The following is a 26,493-nucleotide window of genomic DNA, read 5'->3' on the forward strand; positions in this document are numbered from 1 at the left end:
GTTGTCATTGCAAGCAATCTCAACGCTGTGTGTTACAGGGAAGACATCCTCCTCCCTCCTCCTCCCTCATGTGGTACCCTTCCTGCAGGCTCATCCTGACATGACCCTCCAGCATGACAATGCCACGAGCCATACTGCTCGTGAATGTCAGTGTTCTGCCATGGCCAGCGAAAAGCCTGGATCTCAATCCCATTGAGCACGTCTGGGACCTGTTGAATCGGAGGGTGAGGGCTAGGGCCATTCCCTTCAGAAATGTACAGGAACTTGCAGATGCCTTGGTGGAAGAGTGGGGTAACATCTCACAGCAAGAACAGGCAAATCTGGTGCAGTCCATGAGGAGGAGATGCACTGCAGTACTTAATGCACCTAGTGGCTACACCAGATACTGACTGTTACTTTTGATTTTGTCCCCCCTCCCCCCTTTGTTCAGGGACACATTATTCAATTTCTTTTAGTCACATGTCTGTGAAACTTGTTCAGTTTATGTCTCAGTTGTTGAATCTTGTTATGTTCATACAAATATTTACTCATGTTAAGTTTACTGAAAATAAACGCAGTTGACGTTTCTTTTTTTGATTCGTTTATATGGAATTGTTTTAAAAAGGTTGTACCGGGGGGATCACGTGACCCTTGAACGAGATGGCCGCATGAACTAAGAGCTCCGCACAAGTAGTTTCCAATTCCTAATCTTACCTCCACTCCAAGTTCAAACTCATTTAGCTTTAGTAAGAAAAAGTCATGGCGGCTACAAAAGGCGACACTACAGGTGACATTTTTACCCGGACTCGAGCATTAGTGACGGAAAAAGCCTCCAAGAAGAAGCTAGCTTCAGAAAAAACTAGCGCCATTAGCCAGGAGCAAGTGAACCCGCTCCCCCCCGAGGCACAACGAATGCCAACCTCGCACTCTGTCGAAGACATCCTTTCTGAGTTGAGATCCCAACGTACAGAACTAAACACCAAATTAGATGCCATTAACTCTCAGCTCAGTGCGATAGGGGGCAAGGTGACAATCCTGGAAAACGCTTTGCCTGACATCAACAACAAGATAACTATAAACGCGGGGCGCCTGGACGAGGCAGAGGGGCGAATCCTATCCAAACAATAGCATATGCTAAAAAGAAAACCGAGCATCTGGAAGAGAAAACAGAGGACCTGGAAAACAGGGGGCGAAGGAATAATTGTGTTCTATTCAATCTGGGCGAAAAAGAAGAGGGAAACATGCCACTGATCCGCTACCTGCAAGACAAACTTCCCGAGTGGCTCCACCTGTCCACCGACAGGCCCATAGAGAGAGAGCTCACCGAGCACTGAGGCCCCCACCAGCAGCCCAATCACCATACGTTTCCTGAGATTCCTGAGATTCACAGGCATTTCTTTGGTGGGGAGAGGGAGACGTTGTGCGTTGCTAACTGTTCCCGGTTTTTGTTTTATTCGGAACACAGAATTGAGACTGAGCGGGGGGGGGGGGGGGGGGTAATAGATCCAATGGGATGTGTCGAGTTGTTTGGGAACTCGGCTGGGGTGTTCAGAGATTATTATTTTATGTACACCATTTATTTTCCTTTTATGTGAACGCAGCTGTAACTACTATCCACTTTTACCCAGCGATGACTTGCACTAAAGTTCGATTACTGTTCGATGACGATGACTAGTACCTTAAATCTATTGACATGGAACTGCCATGGTCTAGGGCATGCAATAAAACGGAAAAAGATACTATGTGCTCTAAAAAAGGAAAAAGCAGACATCGCGCTGTTACAAGAGACACACCTCGGTGATGCTGAACATGCCAAACTCCACAGAGCTTGGGTGGGACAGGTGTATTTCTCATCTTTCAAATCAAACAGTAGAGGCACAGCCATACTTATCCATAAAAATGTTCCATTCATAATTGACAAAAACATATCTGATCCGGAGGGGAGATTTCTTTTGATAACTGGGTCACTATATGGTCAACCAATTACTATATTAAACATATACGCCCCTAACACAGATACTCCTGCCTTCATGTCAAAAATGATAACCCTGTTCAATGAGCATTGTGTCTCCTTTGGCGTGGTGGCCGGAGATTTTAATTGTACCCTTAACCCAACCCTAGACATATCATCTCAAGTCCCCACCACAAATCCTAGATCTGCAAAGATGTTGAACTCTCTTACTGAAGAGATGGGACTGATAGATATCTGGAGAGAGACTAATAGCTCATCTATGGACTATACATACTACTCTAATGTCCATAACACCCGATTAAATTTTTATCCCAAAGAGTTTCATAAATTCAGCCACATGTACAATCGGACCCATAGCACTTTCAGATCACGCCTTTGTCCACCTCCGCTTTGACCTTTGCAAAAACATACCGAGGTCAAAGAGCTGGAAATTCAACACCTCCATGCTATCAAATGAAGTGTTCCATACATTGGTAACTACATGGATAGACAACTACACACAAGACAATAAAGATTCTCCTGTTTCTCCGGCCACAATGGGGGACGCTGCTAAAGCCACACTAAGAGGCCATCTAATCGCATATGCTTCCTCTAAGAAAATAGCAATGGAAGCACACAGGCTAGATATTGAGAGGGAGCTGGAATGCTGTGAAAGAATACATAAACAATCCACAGACAGCACCTCCTGGAGTCATCTTAAAGCAGCCAAAGCCAAACTGAATTTGGACTACACTCGGGAGAAGAAAAAAAAGTTTTCTTTACTAAACAGAAATACCATCAGTATAGCAATAGGCCCAGTAGATTGCTTGCTTACCAATTAAAAAAGGAGCAGTCAGAGCGTACAATCATGGCTATCCGAACAGCAGAGGACGAGGTCACATATGACCCAAAAGAGATCAATTTAACTTTTCATGATTTTTACTGCAAACTATACACCTCTGAGAGAAAACACACGGAGGCAGAACTCCACTCTTTCCTAGAGGAAATCTCGCTACCTAAACTATCAGAGACCGACCAAGAAGATCTCAACTCCCCCTTCACTCCTGAGGAGATCCTGGAGGCAATTACCTCCATGCCACCTAATAAGTCCCCAGGCCCAGATGGATTGCCCAGAGAGTTCTACAAAGCTTTTTGGCCCCAGCTCAGCCCTATCTTCATGTCAATGCTGGAGGATTTTTGCAAAAACGGAGTTCTCCCAGACTCAATGCACACAGCTCGCATTACAGTGTTGCTAAAAAAGGACAAGGACCCCCTATCCTGCTCGTCCTTCCGGCCCATAAGCTTGTTGGATTTCTACTATAAAATAATTACCAAATTGCTCGCCAAAAGTCTAAACACTCTTCATCCCAAAATAATAAAAGCTGACCAAACTGGATTTATTAGAGACAGATACTCTTCTGATAACATTCGCCGTCTTTTTGATATTATTGATCAAGTAAACGCACAGAAGACCCCTGTCCTGCTGGCTTCACTGGATGCTGAGAAGGCGTTTGACAGGATGGAGTGGAGCTTTCTGTTTTCAGTCTTAGAAAAGTTCAATATGGGCCCAAATTTTATTAAATGGATCAAATCACTATACTCTCATCCAAATGCCATGGTGACTACTAATGGACTGAACTCTGACAGATTCCCTCTGGAACGGGGCACAAGACAAGGGTGCTCGCTGTCCACCCTGCTCTACTTGTTGGGGGCGGAGCCTCTGGCAGAGCTGATAAGGAGCAATCCAAATATTATGGGTGTTTCTGCAGGCGGCCTGCAGCACAAGATTTCGCTTTACGCGGATGATGTCTTGCTCTACATATCCAACCCTGAGAAATCCCTCCCTCTCATTTTAGACACAATTGCTCAGTATGGCAAGTTTTCAGGTTATAAGATCAATTTGAACAAATCCACTGTCTGCCCTCTCAATATTACACTCACCAGCTCGATGAAGACACTATGTCCTTTCCAATGGAAAACACAGGGGTTTCAATACCTCGGGATCTTCATAACACCAGATCTGAATAGCCTTTTTAAGGAAAATTATCTTCCACTCCTGGATCGAATCAAGAATGATCTCCAAACCTGGATCTCCCTCCGAATTAGCTTAGTAGGAAGAATTAATGTCATCCGTATGAACGTCCTCCCTAGACTGAACTACTTATTTCAGATGCTCCCATGCTATCTCCCAGTTTCCTTCTTCAAAACAACTAACCAAAGCATCACCAAATTTATATGGGGCAATAAAAAATCTAGGATCAAGTTTTCCACTCTATTGAAATCTGAATCTAAGGGTGGTCTTGCCCTTCCCTCCCTTCAATTGTACTACTGGTCTGCCCAAATCCGCAACATGCTAACATGGATCACAAACAGACAAGAGTCAACGTGGATTCAGATAGAAGCCCAATCCTGTGGTTCATTGCCCTTAAGCTCAATCATATTAATTAATAACTTTAGTGAAGTGGGCAACATAGCCAAAACCTTTGTGATTTACAGCACCCTACTAGCGTGGAGGGACTGTAAGAAATACCTGGGCATTTCCTCCCAAATATGTTCTCACTCGCCTATAGTAGGCAACCCAGACTTGCCAAAAGCCCTGAGGGATGCCAACTTTAATCTTTGGCATACTCTAGGAATCAGGACCTTTTCAGACCTATTTCATCAGAAAACCACTACACTGAAATCCTTTCAAGAGCTCTGCAGTGAATTCGATGTGCCAAGATCCCATTTATTTTAATATCTTCAAATTAGACATGTAATTTCCTCATTTACCTCCAAGAGGAGGTTTAGAACTCAGTTGAATGAAGTTGAAACCCTTCTTGTCACAGCACAATCCATTAAAGGCAAAATATCTTACATCTATAGACTCCTTTCTGAGAAAGGAGGCTCCTCCTTTACTCCTTTGAAAATAATCTGGGAAAAGGACCTTGGTCTGACTATCAGTGATGAGTTATGGGCAGAGGTTTGCGACAGGGTATACTGCTCCTCTATCAATGTAAAAATGAAAGAATCTAATTACAAATTTTTGTACAAATGTTATTATACTCCTTTGAGACTCCATAGAATGAAAACAGATATGTCTCCTAACTGTAAAAGATGTACCTATGAAAGTGGAACCTATATGCATTATTTTGGAGCTGTAGAGAGATTGCCAGATTCTGGAATCAGGACCATTTGAAAGATCTAGGCTGAGTGTGTTTACCACTTGAGACCAGTACTAGACCCAAAGCAAAAACCATCAGAACTCGTGGTGCCGAGTTGAACCCCCCTGACTGTATAGACTGTATTTTCAGTAGTTCAGGCATTACAGGAGAGGCATGTCTCGTAAGGCTGTCTCTCTCATCTGGCCGAGTGTAATGGAAAAATAAAAGAGGTGAAATTGTGATGAGATCCAGAGTTGATAAGATCAAAGCGAGCAGACGTGAGAGGGAAACTTTGGATGACGAGTGTGGTTCCTGGCACGGTTGACGCACGTCTGTGCAAAGTCTCTGGTCTCAGTGCCAGCGGCAGATGTACTTTCTAGATATACTGCCTGTTTGGCCTTTCAGGTTCACGTCCACATTTTTTGTATGTTTTCCGTTCAGTTTTATCGTGAATGGGCCTAGGTTTTGCACATTTGATGAGTTATTTTGAATGCAGCCATGTTGCAGATACATTGAAATGTTCATTAAAAAATAATGACTTTGAACAATAAAAACAACATTTTCCTTCTAAATACACCATAAAGTGGTCAACCAATAACGTTTTTCTTGTTTTACAGCACCGATTATATTCCGTGTCTATGTTCTCAACAAAGACCATTAGCAAAAACCAACCAGATTTAAATTCACACTTAGTTGTCGTCTTGTGCCGGAGGATATGCTGCTGTGAGCACTTTGTAGTTGTTTAACATGGTTGGCTGAGATAAAAGTGAACAAGGATGAAAAACAAATAAGTCTTAATTATTTCCTGGGTGGATGGAACATGAAAAAAGTTGAGTTGTTCAGTGCTTAGAAATAAAGATGTGTTCTTTCTTTTCATGATATCTTTCACTCAGACGCACAGGCATCAGATATTGTGTTGTACAAGTCATTGAATGACTTTGTAATAAACATGTGACGAAGCCAGTGTTGTTGTTTTTCGGTCTTGCAAAGCCAAATTCTAAACTGTTGCCTGGCATCTTGGGACCTTCAACTTGTAATTCCTGTGCCTACTCATAGTTTGACTTTAATCTCTCGCAAATCTGAACCGGAACACAGGTTCAGAGGTCTAATTCACTTCCAGAACCCCGTACTTTAGCCAACTCAGACTATTATTGTCATACCATTGGCAACATTTTACTTATAGTAATGCACAGCGTGGCCTAAATTGCTGTAATACTGACAAATCCTCTAGCCGCGGGATGTCTCAACTTCCATTTGAAAACTGTCCAAAAGGAGCTGGCGATTATTTATGTAGATATCACGTCAAATGTGCTATATGTGGTAACTGCATGCTGCAGTATTCCTGTTATGTTATAGGGTCCATTGATGAAATGTTCCCTCTTCGTCCCCAGGCTGTGTGGTAACTGTCTCGGGGAGGGCGACATTCGCCAGTAACAAGTCTATGGAGATCGAGGTGTTTGTGGACGCCGATCCTCTGATAGAGGCTGAGAAGGGGAAGTATCGGGCCGTCACAGCCTTCTTCACCTACATCTCCCTGGACAAGCAGGGCAAGCCTCTATCCATCCCCCCTATGAAGGTACCGTATAAATATAATTCTTAGAAAAGGGAATTGACTCCAACCCCATTGCTTGGTGCCTACCATAGATATAGAATTATGTTCTAGGAATTATATTTCTATGGTAGACACCAAACAGCAGGGTTGGAGTCAATTCCGTTTGAAATTCAGTCTGTTCAGGAAGTAAATTGAAATGCAATTCATGAATTTCCAATGGGCTAAGATTTTTTTTGTGGGCAGCCAGGATAATTTCAGCCCACAGCTGCAAACTGAATATGCATTGTCTTGTGTAAGTGACCAATTTAGTTGAGCACACTAATTGAAGACTTTCAGCCAACAAGTCCAGTGCCTGTATTCATAAAGCGTCTCTACAGTAGGAGTACTGATCTAGGATCAAGTGCCCCCTATCCTTGTAATCTTATTCATTGTGATCTATAAGGCGAAACTGATCATAAATCAGCACTCCTGTTTGAGACGCTTAATGAATACGGGCCCAGGAGAGTGTGGCAGTACATCTAAGGAGCTAAAAGGGTCATTCTTGAATTGCGGCAGCATTTGCGTCCCTCGCCTTTGCAACCATGAAAAACACTTTAAACCTGTTTGGGAAAGGCGTGCCGCTAGCGGGACACCTCAACAACATCCTGTGAAACGGCAGAGCGCCAAATTCAAATTAAATTACTATAAATATTACATTTTCATGAAATCACAAGTGCAATACATCAAAATAAAGCTTAACTTTACGGCGAAAGCAAACAATGCAATTATCTGAGGACAGCGCCCAGCACACAAATGCATAACAAATCATTTTCAACCAGGGAATTGCGACACGAAAGTCAGAAATAGCAATATAATATATGCCTTAACTTTGAAGATCTTCTTCTGTTGGCACTCCAAAAGGTCCCAGTTACATTACAAATGGTCCTTTTGTTCGATAATGTCCTTCTTTATATCCATAAAAACTCAGTTTAGCTGGCGCGCTTCAGTCAATAATCCACTCAGTTTCCCTCCATCAAAATGCATACAAAATTCATCCTAAACGTTACTAATAAACTTTTCCAAACAACGTTTATAATCCAACCTTAGGTATCCTAATACGCAAATAAACAATACAATTTAAGACGGAGAATAGTATGTTCATTACCGGAGATAAATAAGAAAAAAATGCGCTTTCCTCCATGCGCTTGGAAACACTACAGCTAAAATGGGAGCCACCTAGAAAAACTACAATTTCTGGGTCATTTTTCCAAAAACCAGCCTGAAACTCTTTCTAAAGACTGTTAACATCTAGTGGATGCCCAGAGAACTGCAATTTGGGAGGACTTGGGCTTATAATTATAGTACTAGCCATTGAAAACAGTGGTAAGGAGAATTTATTTTTTGGGGGGGTGGTTTGTCCTCGGGGTTTCGCCTGCTATATCAGTTCAGTTATACTCACAGACATAATTTTAACAGTTTTAGAAACTTTAGAGTGTTTTCTATCTAATTCTACCATTCTATATGCATATCCTAGCTTCTGGGCCTGAGTGACAGGCAGTTTACTTTGGGCACGCTTTTCATCCGGACGTGAAAATATTTCCCCCTATCCTAAATAGATACACATCGTACATGATTTTGTTTACATTGGTCTGTTTATCAATGATAAAACGTAATGCAAGTCATTTATACAGCAAAACTTTCTGTTTATGCATTGTTTAAAGCTAGAATCCTTAATTGGTGAAACAGCCATGTCAGTTTGGGATATTATACAACAACAAAGAAGTTACTGCAAACAACAAACACCGTTTTCTTCCCTTCTGACATCACTGCACGAGCGATAGAACAGCACAATATGGACTGCAATTTTTACCTCGATGCGTGACGCTCCCCACCTCTGCTTCGTCAACAAAACAATAACTACGGCCATGGGGTGGACTGTAGTGCTGTTTTCCCCTAATGCGGATTCCATCTTTAAAGTACTTAGAGTAAGCCAATTTGCTTGTCCCAGTAGTAACCCAGTAGAGTTGTATAGTGACATGTTTCGGGGATTTTGAGATCTATTGAGATTTAGATATCTATTATTTGTTTATGATAGAAAGTAAACAAACTACTTGTATATATTGTATAGATCATCAATAAAAAGACAGACGCCTATTAAAATAACTACAAATATCATATGTGTCCCGAAGTTTAATGTCATTTGGTGTGAACGCCTTGAAAATCACAACGATTACAAAGATATACAAGGATCTTTAGCGTTCCCTCTAGTGGCAAATTGTTATTGGGGGAGGGGCCTATATTAAAGAAAAGTATTAGCTAATCACACCCTTTTAGTCTGTCATACATTTGAGAATTCCATTGATAATTTGATCAAAAGTGTCATTTGGTGTTACTCAATTTAAATGAAGGGAAATGACATTGTGAGCAAAATGATTAATCATATCACTTTAGTAAATTCTTTATAAAGGGTTAATTAGGTTAGATTTGAGCATCTGTGGCCTCCATTTCAGAACATCCTATTTTACCTCAAATGGATCATTGGCGTAACTGTCGAATGGTATAATCTCAGTTAACCCAGAACCAAAGACTTGCGTAATTGGTCAGATGCTCGATTAAGTTCTGGGTCCATACGTGTTAAGACAAGAGACAAAACGAGGATCGGAACCTGGAACGAAGAGCTCCACCCTCTCTCTTGGCAAGTTAGGGGCAGGCCAAATGTCCCCTCCCCTTCCGAAATGTAAAAGATGCTAACACCTGGGAAACTAATACTGCTCATTATCGCACACATCCTGTGGTATCATGACAGACCTACATTACCATTTATGTTTACGTTTACGTACGTTTATTTAAGTCTGTCCGTGAGAGATTGTCATTGATGTTACTACTCCTACTGGTGACACAATGGTGTCAAAATGGTAAAACATATTTCAAGTCATTAAGCTGCCATATTAGTTGATTTAGAATGGGAATATATACACAAATACATTTAAATATTATTTTGTTGTTGAGAAAATTGAAGTTCTTTTTTTTATTTTTATGCCATGCCATGCGCAAATGCCACTGCAATTCAAGAACGATGCAAAAGGCAGATGGAGTACATTGATTTTTCCTGTGTTGTTTCTTTGAAAATAGGCTGGAATGGAACATGTGCAAGATGAAAGGCTTGCAAGTTAGTTTTGATAAAAGCAAAGTGCGGAAATGAATTGCTGTGGCGGTGTGTGATGCGTTTCTTAGAGCACTGTAGGTAATACAGAGCTTACCCCCCCCCCCCCCCCCCCCACACACACACACACACACCTATCCGTAGCCACTCTGCTCTGTGTCGTTCTCTGTCTTGCTTTTACTACCATGCCAAGGGGATTGTAATACCACCAGTATACACTCCACCCTTTTGGAAAGGAACACCATCTGTCCTTCACAGACTGCATCCCTAGCCTAGACACTTCCTAGCCACATCAGAAAGACAGAACTGAACCCCTCCCTTTAGTCTTCCTTCTCAGTAAGCACACATTTCCATTTCAGACAAACCTCTCTGGCTTTAGCATTGTCCTTTGTGCATTAATCAGCTAGGTTACCATTTTAGACGGTGTTTCAGATCCTGATCACAAGGCCTTTGTTTTCAGGGAGACCGACGAGTGACGTCGAACATGATTGTAATCTCTGGTGCACGCTTGCTTTTGAAACGCTTTTAAAAACATCCATCTCTTTTAAGAATTAGGCCAAATGAGGCTGCCAGTGTTGAGTCATCACATTACTGGCAAAAACAATAACAAACATAACATGGTAGATTTCAGTGGCCCATTATGTATATTCCTCATGATACACTAATAGTAATAAATCAATATCAGTCAATCAGTACTAACAAGGAAGATAACATCGTTGGGGATGAGGGGTCGTAATGAAGACTTTTGATGGCTTGGCCGAGCGCTCCAACGACGGACGGTGTACCCATCTGTACACCATTGATCTGAACATTTCTCTTCCTAGCAATCCCACTGAGCCCCAGAGGCTGGCATCACGTGCAAGAGGAAACGTGTAACGTGTATCACTACAATCAAATGTAAATGATCCTAACCTTTGCCACGGCTGATTTGAAATGAAATGTCAAAATAGAAATACATGACTAAATTCATATGGGCAATTATTTTGGGTTGATCCGCTATCTCCTGGAAGAAGTCGCTTTGTTTTCTAGGTCTTGGCTATCATAATGGATTTGGCACTATATAAGCTGAAAACCAAAAAAAATCATCAAACTCATGAAAAGACTAAATAAACAGACAGTTGGTGTGTGTGTTTGTGTGTGTGTGTGTGTGTGTGCGAATTCTGGCCTTTGTGTGTTCTTACTCAGGGCACTGAACCATGTGCAATTTGAGCAAAAAGAGTGGAGTTGACTCGGTACTGAAATAACATCACAACGCAGTGTTTTGGTTGCCGTTCACTCAGGGTCTATAAAAATAATATGAACATTGGCTGAACAAATGTCAACGTCTCCTTCTGTAATTGCTCTTGTCACGTTGTGACCGATTACACATGTTCCAACACTATAAATAGCCCATCGACAGGCCTCCGCCTGACATTTTTTGGCTCCAGGTAATTTTTGCTCTCTCAAGTGAAAAATCTCTGCCATCTATTTTTAGCCTTTCCATTTTTAGCTCCGCAGGGAGGGGGGAGTGTGTGTGTGTGTGTGTGGGGGGGGGGGTAGTTGGGATTGGCTGCTAGTGTCTGTGGATAGGAGCGGAGAGGGGGGAGAATCAGCCTCAGCATCAGTACCCTTGAACATGGTCACAGTAAGAAAATAGTGAAAATGAGTCCACTGACTGTGTGTCCCTGAAGTACGTTGTGTTTCCATGGAGCCAGGAGTGGTATGCCCATGTATTAGGCTCTCCTCTCTGTACAGATGGGAGGGACAGTAGATACTGGGCAAAGAGCAGACAGACATCGACTTTTTTACATTTGATTTTTGCAACTCCAAGTATGATATGTTACGTTACAAATGCAACAATGGTCTGGTTACTTAAGACAGAAACAAAATGATGGAGGTCGGATGGGTGGGCATATACCATCTAGCAATCCAAAGGTTACATGTTGGAGTCGCGTTGGGGACAACTGTAACATTTTAGCTAAACCTTCCCCTAACCCTTTTCCTTAACTTAATTCACCTAACCTGCTATGTAAATGATCCTAACCTTTGTTATTAGTTCTCCTAACCTTTTAAGTAAATTCTCCTTTTGTCATTGTCAACTTTTGTCATTTGTTCAGCTAACTAAAAATGTACCTCCTAAGCAGCCTGGTTTCAGAAAAAGATGTATAATACTATAATATGAATGATAAGTTATTTCATCCAATTCGTATGATATTGTACGACCACTTTTCAATTCATGACGTGACCTAACGTCAAGTAATATATCATACTAAATGGAGGGGACTCATTTACATACCAAATCCTACACATTTCCCTGAGGCCAGGTTGCAAAGAGATTAAGAAACATTTTGTGATGGAGAGAGAGAGAGAGCTGGAGGGCGAGAGAGAGAGAGATGGAGAGAAAGACGAGGAGAAAGAGGAAGGGAAAGATGGAGAGAGAGAGAGAGAGAAAGAGAAAGATGGACAGAAAGAGAGAGATGGAGAGGGAGAGAATAAAGATAAAGATGGACAGAAAGATTGGGCAAGAGGAAGAGGAGGAGGAAAAGAAGAGAGTGACTTGACAGCCCTGGGTTTTTACTCCTCTTTCTGGCTCCCTCCATCCCTCCCTGCCTCCCTCCATCCCTCCCTGCCTCACTCCATCCCTCCCTGCCTCACTCCATCCCGCTACAGAGCTGGCATAGTCTCAGCTGGCCCCTTTGACATGAAAACAAACAGGGTTGTCGTGGCAACCTCCACTAGATCACATGAAGCAGCCTGCAATTATTTTTAGATGCCTCCCATTGAACATGATCATCATCAACCGGTTAATGGCTGTGCCCATGTCAGGATTGTACCTCAACAATGTATTCGAAACAATAATTCTTTCAGGGTTAATAATATTCTCAAAGATATTTACTACCCCGTCAAGTCCACTGATCAAAGGTAGTGAGAACAAGTCGACTTGTAAAATAAGATCAATTTTGACGATGTGTGGATTGATGGCATATCATAGCGTATTCGATTCTAGAAGGGAGGGAATAGGGAATGAAAGTTGTTGGGATGAATCCCACCTCTGATTCGAATGAAAAGCCAACAGGGAGGATTTAGATTTTTGACTCAATGTGTTGTTTCATGTATTCCAGAAGCTTTTAATTGGGCAGCGTGACATCCATGCGAGGGTCGAAAGTCTGTATTTAGGTTTAGAGCTTTGCCACACAGTGTATTTGAAACTAAACACTATTTGGACTACAACAAATGCTAAGTTGAATAGTCAAAATGTCACCCTTTATCTCAAATAAACACACATACATACACACGCACACAAAAACACTATACTTATGGGGACCAAACATTTTTTCCCATTCAAAATCCTATTTTCCTTAGCCTTAACCTTAACCCCTAAACCTACCCCTAACCTCGAAACCTACACCTCACCCCCAATCCCTAATCCTGATTCTAATTGTAATCCTCACCCTAAACCTAACCCCTAAAATAGCCTTTTTCCTTGTTGGGCCTGGCGAAATATTCCCCACTTGTCCAAATTTTCCTTGTTTTACTATCCTTGTGAGGACTTCTGGTCCCCACACCTAGGACATCATCCAACCACATACCACTAGTGCAGATGGCTATTATTTTTCTCTCACTGGTTAGTTACTGTTTAGAGCCACTGTTCAGGCGAGGGTGGCATTTGGCATGTCACTGATGCCCGTGACTGCTCCAATAACAGGCCATGCCAACACAGCGGAGCCCTCTGGCATTTCTCTGGCACCCTCTGAGCTGGGCACCCTCTGAGCTGGCCTCCCTCCACCCTGGGTGCCAAGTTTATGCCACCGCATCCATCACCATCCTCAAGTCTGTCTACAGCCTTCTCCTGCCCTCCTTTTAAACAGCTAACAGACAACTGATCTGTAGGTCTCAGTACTGGGGCTGTGTCTGAAATGGCTCCCTTTTCAAGGTATGTTGTGCTGCTTTTGGCAGCCCAAACCCACAGGGTTATTTGCATATACAGTAAATAATTTTGAGCAGGCCCTGTTTTAGACTGCAGATGACTGTTCTATGAGTTTGGGAGGTCATGGGAGTACTGGGACTGGTCTTGCATTTGAAATGGCACCCTATTCCCTATGTAGTGCACTACTTTTGGCCAGAGCTCACATTCCCTTTGTATCACAGGATCCCAGCTTGTACCTTTACTGCTTGCCAGATCCAATGACTTTTTTATTTAAGCACTCACCCAAGATTGGGTGTTTTCAATTGGTTAATAGTTCATGACGAGTTGGCTGGAGTTGGCTGGTCACATGGTCATCATCTCAATTACTTTTTAGATGTACATTTGTTTCATATAGCAGACACTCTTATCCAAGCACTTACCACCCCCATCTTGTACAGATGTCTTTAACAGCAAAGCAATTTTGCTGTAAATCTGTCTCTCTCTGCTCTCTCTTTTTCCCTCTCTCTCTCTCTCTCTCTCTCTCTCTCTCTCTCTCTCTCTCTGAGTGTCTATCCTTGAGTAACCTCAAGATAATGTTATATTACGCAGGACCCAGTCGCTCTCAGGCCAGTTACAAAGGCCTAATGCCAGAGGCTAATTGACCCATTATGGACGCAACAAACCACTTACAGTACAAGACCCCTTTTTGTCTCTGACACTACAGTAGCCTATATTAGTAGTATATACCTTGAAACCCAGCAACAGCAGGCACGTAATGGCTACCCATACAGGACTAGCCATTTCATATCATCGACATACAGTTGAAGTCAGAAGTTTACATACACTTAGGTTGGAATCATTAAAACTCATTTTTCAACCACTCCACAAATTTCTTGTTACCAAACTATAGTTTTGGCAAGTCGGTTAGGACATTTACTTTGTGCATGACACAAGTTATTTTTCCAACAATTGTTTACAGACAGATTATTTCACTGATAATTCACTGTATCACAATTCCAGTGGGTCAGAAGTTTATATACACTAAGTTGACTGTGCTTTTAAACAACTTGGAAAATTCCAGAAAATTAGGTCATGGCTTTAGAAGCTTCTAATAGGCTAATTGAAATAATTTGAGCCAATTGGAGGTGAACCTGTGGATGTATTTCATGGCCTACCTTCAAACTCAGTGCCTCTTTGCCTGACATCATACGAAAATCAAAAGAAATTAGCCAAGACCTCAGAAAAAAAATTATAGACCTCCACAAGTCTGGTTCATCCTTGGGAGCAATTTCCAAATGCCTGAAAGTACCACGTTCATCGGTACAAACAATAGTACGCAAGTATAAACACCATGGGACCACGCAGCCGTCATACCGCTCAGGAAGGAGACGCGTTATGTCTCCTAGAGATGAACTTACTTTCGTGCGAAAAGTGCAAATCAATCCCAGAACAACAGCAAAGGACCTTGTGAAGATGCTGGAGGAAACCGGTACAAAAGTACCGAAAGACTGCTCAGCAAGGAGGAAGCCACTGCTTCAAAACCACCATAAAAATGCCAGACTATGGTTTGCAACTGCACATGGGGACAAAGATGGTACTTTCTGGAGAAATGTTCTCTGGTCTGATGAAACAAAAATAGAACTGTTTGGCCATAATGACCATCGTTATGTTTGAAGGAAAAAGGGGGAGGCTTGCAAGCCGAAGTACCATCCCAACATCATGTGGGGTGCTTTGCTGCAGGAGGGACTGGTGCACGTCACAAAATAGATGGGGTCATGAGGGAGGAAAATTATGTGGATATATTGAAGCAACATCTCAAGACATCATTCAGGAAGTTAAAGCTTGGTTGCATACTTCCAAAGTTGTGGCAAAATGGCTTAAGGACAACAAAGTCACGGTATTGGAGTGGCCATCACAAAGCCCCGACCTCAATCCCATAGAAAATTTGTGGGCAGAACTGAAAAAGCTTGTGCGAGCAAGGAGGCCTACAAACCTGACTCAGTTACACCAGCTCTGTCAGGAGGAATGGGCCACAATTCACCCAAATTATTTTGGGAAGCTTGTGGATGCCTAACTGAAACATTTGACCAAACTTAAACAATTTAAAGGCAATGCTACTGTTAGGTTCTTATTTTTCAGAATAAATTACTCACGGACACTAGAGAAGCTTTAACCAAGTTTAATTCTTCCCAAAGGTTCTGTACAGCTGTATTCAGACACCAAAACATTTCTCTTCATCACAGTTATATACATCCTACTTAAGACACACCTTCTCTCCAGTCCTTACATCTTATGGTTCAACAGAAAGAGGGTAACAGAATATCAAACCCTTATTACTCCCTTAAGGGAATCTGTCCTCACCCCCTGACCTCAACCCCTCCTTCATCTAATCCACAGATGTCCATCTGTCTCCCCTGTATCAACTGTCTCCCCTGCTCTGCTCCTGTCCCCCAACACATTCCAACACATACCACAGCTATCTGTCTTTCTACAGAGGCCCAGTCTCTTTCTCCTTTGATTCTATGCTTCTTTCCTATCATTTATTTAATATCTCAATGTTCAAAATGTTGAATCCAACACTACCAAATACGAATGGAGTGTACGTAAACTTCTGACCCACTGGGAATGTGATGAAAGAAATAAAAGCTGAAATAAATCATTCTCTCTACTATTATTCTGACATTTCACATTCTTAAAATGAACTGGTGATCCTAACTGACCTAAGACAGGGAATTTTCACTAGGATTAGATGTCAGGAATTGTGAAAAACGGAGTTTAAATGTACTTGGCTAAGGTGTCTGTCAACTTCCGACTTCAACTGTATATTGTAGTGAACTCATTTTTAAAGTCTACTGTTGAAACAAAAATGGCTGTGTCCTGCAAAAAAGGGAGGTGAGTGGACCACTGAATTGTGCATCATGCAATGTAGTTGTTTTCGGTTAGTATGTAAATTGTTGTTTTGGGAGAATGCCATAAGCTTTTTCACAGTGAATAGCATTCTCTTTGTTTGCTATTGCAAGTGAGACTTCAAAGGCGACAGATTTGATGGGGGGGGGGGGGGGGTGGAAACCGAAAGGAAGGAAACTGATTTGAAAGCGGTCAGTTAGAGGGAGAGGGAAGAAGTCCCGCAGCGCTAGTAAAATGGAACCGCGCGTCTAGCGCTTCCAACTGACTGAACATGGTGTATTGAGGCTGATTTGAGAAGCCATTGAAATTCAATGAGCGCAGCTACGTGGGCAGTTAAGGAAAAACAAGACAAAGGGGAGATATTGTGGCTGACCACATAGTCCTGTATTTGGAGTTCGTAGCTGAGGAGAGCACTGTCTAAAATTCAGGGATGTTGTTAAAGAATCCTGTTCTCTTTCAAAAGTCGGGGTATTTTATGAAAGAATCTGAGAAGGTGTGAAATATATGTGTAACAGACCTTCATTAAGCCAGGCGAGCTCACTCAAGCACTGTATTTGAAATGATTTCAAATCATATTTGAACCCAGATCTGATTTTTGATTTGATTTAACCTTGATGTGTATTGATTGCCTTAAACAAAGATACAAACCACAACACAGTAGTGGTTTGGTCTGTCCTATAAAAACATGAATATAGTTAAGCAATAAGGCCAGAGAGGGTGTGATATATGGCCAATATACCACGGCTAAGGGCTGTTCTTAGGCACGGCGCCACGCGGAGTGCCTGGATAGAGCCCTTAGCCGTGGTATATTGGCCATGTACCACAAATCCTAGAGGTGCCTTATTGCTATTATAAACTGGTTCCCAACATAATTAGAGCAATAAAAATAAATGTTTTGTCATACCCGTGGTATACGGTGTGATATACAACGGCTGTCAGCCAATCAACATTCATTTAGCAGTTTACCACTCCTTTTACTACCAGACCAGATTGCTGTCCGTCATAAGCGTTCATAAAACAGATGAATATAATCTGAAAAATATGGGAAATGCCGCTTGAACGTTATAAAGGGGATTGTTGTGACTGAATAATTTTCTAATCGTGACATCTACATGTGTGGGGGGTTAAACAGTAGAAGGAGATGGTGGTGCAGCGTTATCATTGGTGATTAGGACAAAGCCACCGAGGGAATACCAAACGATGCAGAGACACAGAAAGGATATTTAGCCGAGCACTGGCGTGTCTCATGTAGTTATGCAAATGCACATCAATGGGTGCACAAACACATGCACTCACACACACACTCACATAGACATGCACACACACACACATGGACGATGATGCATGTCAAATCAAATCAAAGTTTAACATGTACACACACACACTCTCTCTCTCTCTCTCTCTCTCTCTCTGTCCCTGTCTCACACACACTCACACCTCAGCTTCCCATCCTCTCCATAATAATTTCCCCACCGATGACAAAACAATAGCGAGACACATTTCACACTGACTGTTATGAGCTACCTTGTACATTAACAACCGTCAGATCTAGATTTTAATTGGCTTCTCCCATTAGACAAAATGCCACATTATACCTGTTGTGAACTGCAGTGTCCTTTGTTACATGTGTAATTAGACATAAAACCCAGAAAGAGGGAGCGAGGGAGAGAGAGAGAGGGAGGGAGAAAGAGAGCAAGAGAGAGAGCAAGAGAGAGAGGGAGAGAGAGAGAGAGAGCAAGAGAGAGAGAGAGAGAGGGAGGAAGAGAGAAGAGAGAGAGAGAGAGCAAGAGAGAGAGAGAGAGGGAGGAAGAGAGAAGAGGAAGAGAGAGAGAGAGAGCAAGGAGAGAGAGAGGTAGAGGAAGTGAGAGAGAGAGAGAGAGAGGTAGAGGAAGAGAGAGAGAGCGAGAGGTAGAGGAAGTGAGAGAGAGATGGGTAGAGGGAGAGAGAGAGAGAGGTAGAGGGGGAAAGAGAGAGGAGAGAGAGAGCAAGGAGAGAGAGAGGTAGAGGAAGTGAGAGAGAGAGATGGGTAGAGGGAGAGAGAGGTAGAGGGAGAAAGAGAGAGGAGAGAGAGAGAGCAAGGAAGAGAGAGGTAGAGGAAGTGAGAGAGAGATGGGTAGAGGGAGAGAGAGAGAGGTAGAGGGAGAAAGAGAGAGGAGAGAGAGAGAGAGAGCAAGGAGAGAGAGGTAGAGGAAGTGAGAGAGAGATGGGTAGAGGGAGAAAGAGAGAGGAGAGAGAGAGAGAGAGCAAGGAGAGAGAGGTAGAGGAAGTGAGAGAGAGAGATGGGTAGAGGGAGAGGTAGAGGGAGAAAGAGAGAGGAGAGAGAGAGAGCAAGGAGAGAGAGAGGTAGAGGAAGTGAGAGAGAGATGGGTAGAGGGAGAGAGAGAGAGGAGAGAGAGAGAGAGAGCGAGGGGTAGAGATATTACAGTGCAGTGTTGTATCCTCCGCTGCATGCAAACAGCTTTAAGATAATACAAATAACAAGAAGACATGTGGTGTATAAGATATACCACTTCTCAGACGTTCTTATCAGAAACACCTCACTGTAGAGTGAGTTCATACATTATTAGCTTGTGTATGTGATGCCTTGGGGGATTGAACCCACAATCTCTTTTTTGCCCGTGCTATGCACTTACCAACTGAGCCACACAGGACCAGGTGTATGTCTATGTGTGGTGAGCCATCGTCTTGACAAAAGGTTGTGTTTGTTATATTCCCTAAGTCCTCCCTGCCTTAACTGTTAGTACCTAATCAGCTGGGCTGTGTGCCATGTAGTCTCTCTGACTACACAGCCTCTGCCCCTTCAGCTTAATTCAATTTGTTCAAGACAGGAACTGTTTAGTGCCCTCTGCCCCCCCCGCCCCACACACACACACACACACACACACACACACACACACCCAATGCCCAGAGCAACAGGACAGCCAGTGACCCAGGAAGGAGTTCCTTCAAGGTCACATGATGTCATCCTTTGGAAGAAAAAACAGCTGAGGCAAAGACAAATGTTTATTTTAGCTGTCAGATGGCCTCAGCGTTGTAGAGAGCTTTAGACATGCACCATGTCCATGTTACACTAACTGCTGGCTAATGTAGGATCATGTTTTCCTCTTTATTGCAATACAGATTCACCTTTGCAGTGTGTGTGGTGCAGTAGTCGTGTAAAATAATCTAGAAGTGAAGGTACATGTAAATGTTAAGACACATTTCTATTTATGGATTATGTTAATTGCGGAAATGAAAAAGTAAGTACACCAACATGAGTTTTCCATTCATTAAATGTGTAGGGTAAATTTGATTTCAGTTGCACAGAATGATTGTCGAATGGTTAAATCTATGCTTAGTTGTAACTATTTTCGTTGGTGGAAGAAGGAGTAGACCAAAATGCAGCGTGGTACGTGTCCATGATAACTTTAATACACTGAATACAAACGAACAAGAGAATAAAGGAAAAACCGAAACAGTCCCGTATGGTGAAAACACTGAAACGGAAAATAACCACCCACAAACAAGTGGGAAAACAGGCTACCTAAGTATGGATCTCAATCAGAGACAACGATTGACAGCTGCCTCTGATTGGGAACCATACCAGGCCAAACACATAGAAATAGAAACACAAGAACAAAACATAGAATGCCCACCCCAACTCACGCCCTGACCAACCTAAAATAGAGACATACAAAAGGAACTAAGATCAGGACGTGACATTAGTCTGGCTCAATGAGTAGGTTTAATTTATACCAGAGATAATAAAATCCTGTGGAGGTTGAAAACTCTTGAAAGATTTTGGAGGAAAGCAAGAGTAGAATTTAACACAGATAAAAGCTTTAGAGAGCGGTAGTACAGTGATCAGTAATGGTTTCAATTGTGATCAGCTGTGCGGGGGATTTGAGCTCATATGGTTTAACGAGAGTTCACCTGGAGAAAATACGTTGGCCACCAATGGCTGCAATCGGCCAATCGTGTTTTTTTTTAAGAATACCAATATTATCCCTGATTTAAAGACAACCCAGATTTTTCTAAAGAATATTATTGTATGTATAATAATAATATTGTCGGATCTCAGTGGGCATCAGAAAGGAAAGGGTTGAGAACCCTTGAGCTACATATTTTTGGTATATTCTCATAGATAGACAGATTTATTTCACAATTTAAAACAAAATACAACCACCTGTGTTCATCATAGTGAGGTAGTGATATGAATACATCCTTCTTTTATTAACGAAGAACACTAAACAAACTAACAAGAATAACAAACCGAACGTGACGCTATATACAGTGGGGCAAAAAAGTATTTTAGTCAGCCACCAATTGTGCAAGTTCTCCCACTTCAAAAGATGATAGAGGCCTGTAATTTTCATCATAGGTACACTTCAACTATGACAGACAAAATGAGAAAAAAAATCCAGAAAATCACATTGTAGGATTTTTTATGAATTTATTTGCAAATTATGGTGGAAAATAAGTATTTGGTCAATAACAAAAGTTTATCTCAATACTTTGTTATATACCCTTTGTTGGCAATGACAGAGGTCAAACGTTTTCTGTAAGTCTTCACAAGGTTTTCACACACTGTTGCTGGTATTTTGGCCCATTCCTCCATGCAGATCTCCTCTAGAGCAGTGATGTTTTGGGGTTGTTGCTGGGCAACATGGACTTTCAACTCCCTCCAAAGATTTTCTATGGGGTTGAGATCTGGGGCCTGGCTAGGCCACTCCAGGACCTTGAAATGCTTCTTACGAAGCCACTCCTTCGTTGTTATCAGTATAAAAGACACCTGTCCACAACCTCAAACAGTCACACTCCAAACTCCACTATGGCCAAGACCAAAGAGCTGTCAAAGGACACCAGAAACAAAATTGTAGAGCTGCACCAGGCTGGGAAGACTGAATCTGCAATAGGTAAGCAGCTTGGTTTGAAGAAATCAACTGTGGGAGCAATTATTAGGAAACGGAAGACATGCAAGACCACTGATAATCTCCCTCAATCTGGGGCTCCACTCAAGATCTCACCCCGTGGGGTCAAAATGATCACAAGAACGGTGAGCAAAAATCCCAGAACCACACGGGGGGACCTAGTGAATGACCTGCAGAGAGCTGGGACCAAAGTAACAAAGCCTACCATCAGTAACACACTACGCCGCCAGGGACTCAAATCCTGCAGTGCCAGACGTGTCCCCCTGCTTAAGCCAGTACATGTCCAGGCCCGTCTGAAGTTTGCTAGAGAGCATTTGGATGATCCAGCAGGAGATTGGGAGAATGTCATATGGTCAGATGAAACCAAAATATAACTTTTTGGTAAAAACTCAACTCGTCGTGTTTGGAGGACAAAGAATGCTGAGTTGCATCCAAAGAACACCATACCTACTGTGAAGCATGGGGGTGGAAACATCATGCTTTGGGGCTGTTTTTCTGCAAAGGGACCAGTACGACTGATCCGTGTAAAGCAAAGAATGAATGGGACCATGTATCGTGAGATTTTGAGTGAAAACCTCCTTCCATCAGCAAGGGCATTGAAGATGAACGTGGCTGGGTCTTTCAGCATGACAATGATCCCAAACACACCGCCCGGGCAACGAAGGAGTGGCTTCGTAAGAAGCATTTCAAGGTCCTGGAGTGGCCTAGCCAGTCTCCAGATCTCAACCCCATAGAAAATCTTTGGAGGGAGTTGAAAGTCCTTGTTACCCAGCAACAGCCCCAAAACATCACTGCTCTAGAAGAGATCTGCATGGAGGAATGGGCCAAAATACCAGACTTACAGAAAACGTTTGACCTCTGTCATTGCCAACAAAGGGTATATAACAAAGTATTGAGATAAACTTTTGTTATTGACCAAATACTTATTTTCCACCATAATTTGCAAATAAATAAATTTAAAATCCTACAATGTGATTTTCTGGATTTTTTTTTCTCATTTTGTCTGTCATAGTTGAAATGTACCTATGATGAAAAATACAGGCCTCTCTCATCTTTTTAAGTGGAAGAACTTGCACAATTGTTGGCTGACTAAATACTTTTTTGCCCCACTGTACCTGCTGGAGTGTGTGCTACGGGTGGGTGTTGTTATGGTGACTAGTGAGCTGAGATAAGGCAACCTTTACCTAGCAGAGACTTATAGATGACCTGGAGTCAGTGGGTCTGGCGACGAATATGAAGCGAGGGCCAGCCGACGAGAGCATACAGGTCGCAGTGGTGGGTGGTATATGGGGCTTTGGTGACAAAACGGATGGAACTGTGATTTATCTGCATCCAGTTTGCTGAGTAGAGTGTTGGAGGCATATTTTGTAAATGACATCGCTAAAGTCGAGGATCGGTAGGATAGTCAGTTTTACGAGGGTATGTTTGGCAGCGTGAGTGACTTTGTTGCGAAATAGGAAGCCGATTCTAGATTTAATTTTGGATTGGAGATGTTTAATATGAGTCTGGAAAGAGAGTTTACAGTCTAGCCAGACATCTAGGTATTTGTAGTTGTCCACGTATTCTAAGTCAGAACCGTCCAGAGTAGTGATGCTAGTTGGGTGGGCGAGTGCGGGATGCGATCGGTTCAGAAGCATGCATTTATGGCATTGAAGCTCGTTTGGAGGTTTGTTAAGACAGTGTCCAAAGAAAGGCCAGATGTTTGCAGAATGGTGTCGTCTACATTGAGGTGGCTCAGGGAATCACCCGCAGCAAGAGCGACATCGATATATACAGAGAAAAGAGTCGGCCCGAGAATTGAACCCTGTGGTACCCCCATAGAGACTACCAGAGGTCCGGACACCAGGCACACTGACACACAATTGACACACTGAAATCTATCTGAGAAGTAGTTGGTGAACCAGGCGAGGCAGTAATTTGAGAAACCAAAGCTGTTGAGTCTGCCGATAAGAATATGGTGATTGACAGAGTCGAAAGCCTTGGCCAGGTCGATGAAGACGGCTGCACAGTACTGTCTTTTATCGATGGCGGTTATGATATGGTTTAGTACCTTGAACGTGGCTGAGGTGTACCCGTGACCAGCTCGGAAACCTGATTGCACAGCTGAGAAGGTACGGTGGGAATCGAAATGGTCAGTGATCTGTTTGTTAACTGGGCTTTCAAAGACTTTAGAAAGGCAGGGCAGGATGGATATAGGTCTGTAACAGTTTGGGTCTAGAGTGTCACCCCCTTTGAAGAGGAGGATGACCACGGCAGCTTTCCAATCTTTAGGGATCTTGGACGATACGAAAGAGAGGTTGAACAGAATGGTAAAAGGGGTTGCAACAATGGCGGCGGATAATTACACATACAGTACCTGTCACGTGACTAGGGGTGTTCTAGGTATTGTGTTTCTATGTTGGTGTGTGAGTATGGTTCCCAATTGGAGGCAGCTGATTATCGTTGCCTCCAATTGGGGATCATACTTAGTTTGTCCTTTTTCCCACCTGCAATGTGGGATATTGTTTTGTATTAGTGCCTATGTGCGCTACGTATTGCACGATCGTTTTATCTTTGTTGTTTTTGGAAGTTTCACTATTAATAAAATGTGGAAATCTACTAACGCTGCGCCTTGGTCCACTTATTTATACAACGGTCGGGAGAGTATCAGTCAAAAGTTTGGATACACCTACTCACAGCAATAGAAAACAACTGTTGATGTCTGTATACAATGCTACAGGCTATGACAATATCTTCCTGTTCTTTGTTTTGTTATGTGTACCAGTCAAAGGTTTGGACACACCCACTCATTCAATGGTTTTTCTTTATTTTTTACTATTGTAGAATAATAGTGAAGACATCAAAACTATGAAAGAACACATCAAGTAGTAAACAAAAAAGTGTTAAACAAAGATTCTTCAAAGTAGCCAGCCTTTGATGACAGCTTTGCACACTCTTGGCATTCTCTCAGCCATCTTCATCTGGAATGCTTTTCCAACAGTCTTTTTATTTTACCTTTATTTAACTAGGCAAGTCAGTTAAGAACAAATTCTTATTTTAAATGACAGCCTAGGAACAGTGGGTTAACTGCCTGTTCAGGAGCAGAACAACTTTGTACCTCAGGGGTTTGAACTTGCAACCTTCTGGTTACTAGTCCAATGCTCAAACCACTAGGCTACGCTGCTGCCCCAGAAGTAGTCTTGAAGGAGTTCCCACATATGCTGACCACTTGTTGGCTGCTTTTCCTTCACTCTGCGGTCCAACTCATCCCAAACCATTTCAATTGGGTTGAGGTTGGGTGATTGTGGAGGCCAGGTCATCTGATGCATCACTCCACCGCTCTCCTTCTTGGTCAAATAGCCCTTACACAGCCTGGAGGTGTGTTGGGTCATTGTCCTGTTGAAAAAATAAATGATATATATGGTACCACTAAGTGCAAACCAGATGGGATGGCGTATTGCTGCAGAATGCTGTGGTAGCCATGCTTGTTAAGTGCACCTTGAATTCTAAATAAATTACAGACAGCCACAAGCAAAGCACCCCCACACAATCACACCTCCTCCATTCATGGTGGGAACCACACATGCAGAGATAATCCGTTCACCTACTCTGCGTCTCACAAAGACACGACAGTTGGAACCAAAAATAAAACATTTGGACTCATCAGACCAAAAGGACAGATTTCCACAGGTCTAATGTCCATTGCTCGTGTTTCTTGGTCCAAGCAAGTCTCTTATTATTGGTGTCCTTTAGTAGTGGTTTCTTTGCAGCAATTCGACGACAAAGGCCTGATTCACGCAGTCTCCTCTGAACAGTTGATGTTGAGATGTGTCTGTTACTTGAAGTCTGTGAAGCATTTATTTGGGCTGCAATTTTTGAGGTGCTGGTAACTCTAATGAACTTATCCTCTGCAGCAGAGGTAACTCTGGGTTTTCCTTTGCTGTGACGGTCCTCATGAGAGCCAGTTTCATCATAGCGCTTGTTGGTTTTTGCAAATGCACTTGAGGAAACTTTCAAAGTTCTTGAAATGTTCCGTATTGACTGACCTTCATGTCTGAAAGTAATGATGGACTGTCATTTCTCTTTGCTTATTTGAGCTGTTCTTGCCATAATATGGACTTGTTCTTTTACCAAATAGGGCTATCTTCTGTATACCACCCCTACCTTGTCACAACACTGATTGGCTCAAACGCATTAAGAAGGAAAGAAATTCCACAACTTAACTTGACATTCTTTTTTAAATGAAGTTATGGCCGGCGTTGCTTTCAGTTGCTGTGGTAGTTTGTTCCACTCAACAGCGCCGGTATATCAATAGGTGTTCTTACCAGATAGACACTTACATTTAAATTTGATAGGTACCTGGGAGCTGAGTCAGTAATCATTCTATGGACCGGACCATATCTTGTCTATTGGATATGACAGTTAGTACAGGGGACAGAATAAGTAGGAGGAGGAAGTGTACAATAAAAGCCATGGGTCAGCTTTGAACCCATGTGATGTGAGCCCTGATTCATAAGTTCCAAGGGCAGCGGCTTTGACCACTGGGCCACCGCCACCCGCTGATTAATAGTTATGTGAAGATGGGTTTGTCATGGCTAAGGACCCTGTAGCTGGATGTGGTGAATCCACGGTGTGCCATAAGGTTGAGATGCCATCTGTCAACAGGTGCACAAATATGCAGAGTCATGGGAAATTGCACAGTTTTTCCCACGGTATGTTTGTGTGTGTCTATGTGTGTGTGTTTGTGTGCACGAGTTTGTGCATGCGTGTGTGTGCCAACAGCCATGGTTGCAACTGGTTGATTCAGGCTGTTAATTGATTTTGTATTCAGAGCTTGCAGTGTGAGATTCTATGTGTCATGACGTGAACAGTTAGGTGATACAATTTGAAAGAAGTGCACAGCGTATAGGCATTCAGAACTTGCACCCTACAGATGAAACATGATGATTTATTATTAGAACTGTTTATAACCCCTGACATGAACGTTCTGTAACACCTTTATGAACTTTATAGTAACCCACACATTTTATTCAACATTACTCAC

The 26,493-nt window shown here is 42.5% G+C and overlaps 1 protein-coding gene across 5 annotated transcripts in view; it reads left to right on the plus strand.

Annotated features, from left to right (window-relative positions):
• The window catches only part of acot7 (acyl-CoA thioesterase 7), a 70,111-nt gene that overhangs the window by 42,236 nt on the left and 1,382 nt on the right, over positions 1 to 26,493 (plus strand). For all 5 annotated transcript variants that reach the window (XM_029664244.2, XM_029664245.2, XM_029664248.2 and 2 more), the window contains one exon: positions 6,465 to 6,649. In XM_029664244.2, the coding sequence (XP_029520104.1) occupies positions 6,465 to 6,649 (185 nt within the window). The remainder of the gene's footprint in view (positions 1 to 6,464; positions 6,650 to 26,493) is intronic.

This window comes from Oncorhynchus nerka, linkage group LG7, assembly GCF_034236695.1.
Source record: "Oncorhynchus nerka isolate Pitt River linkage group LG7, Oner_Uvic_2.0, whole genome shotgun sequence".
Taxonomy (NCBI): Eukaryota; Metazoa; Chordata; class Actinopteri; order Salmoniformes; family Salmonidae; genus Oncorhynchus; species Oncorhynchus nerka.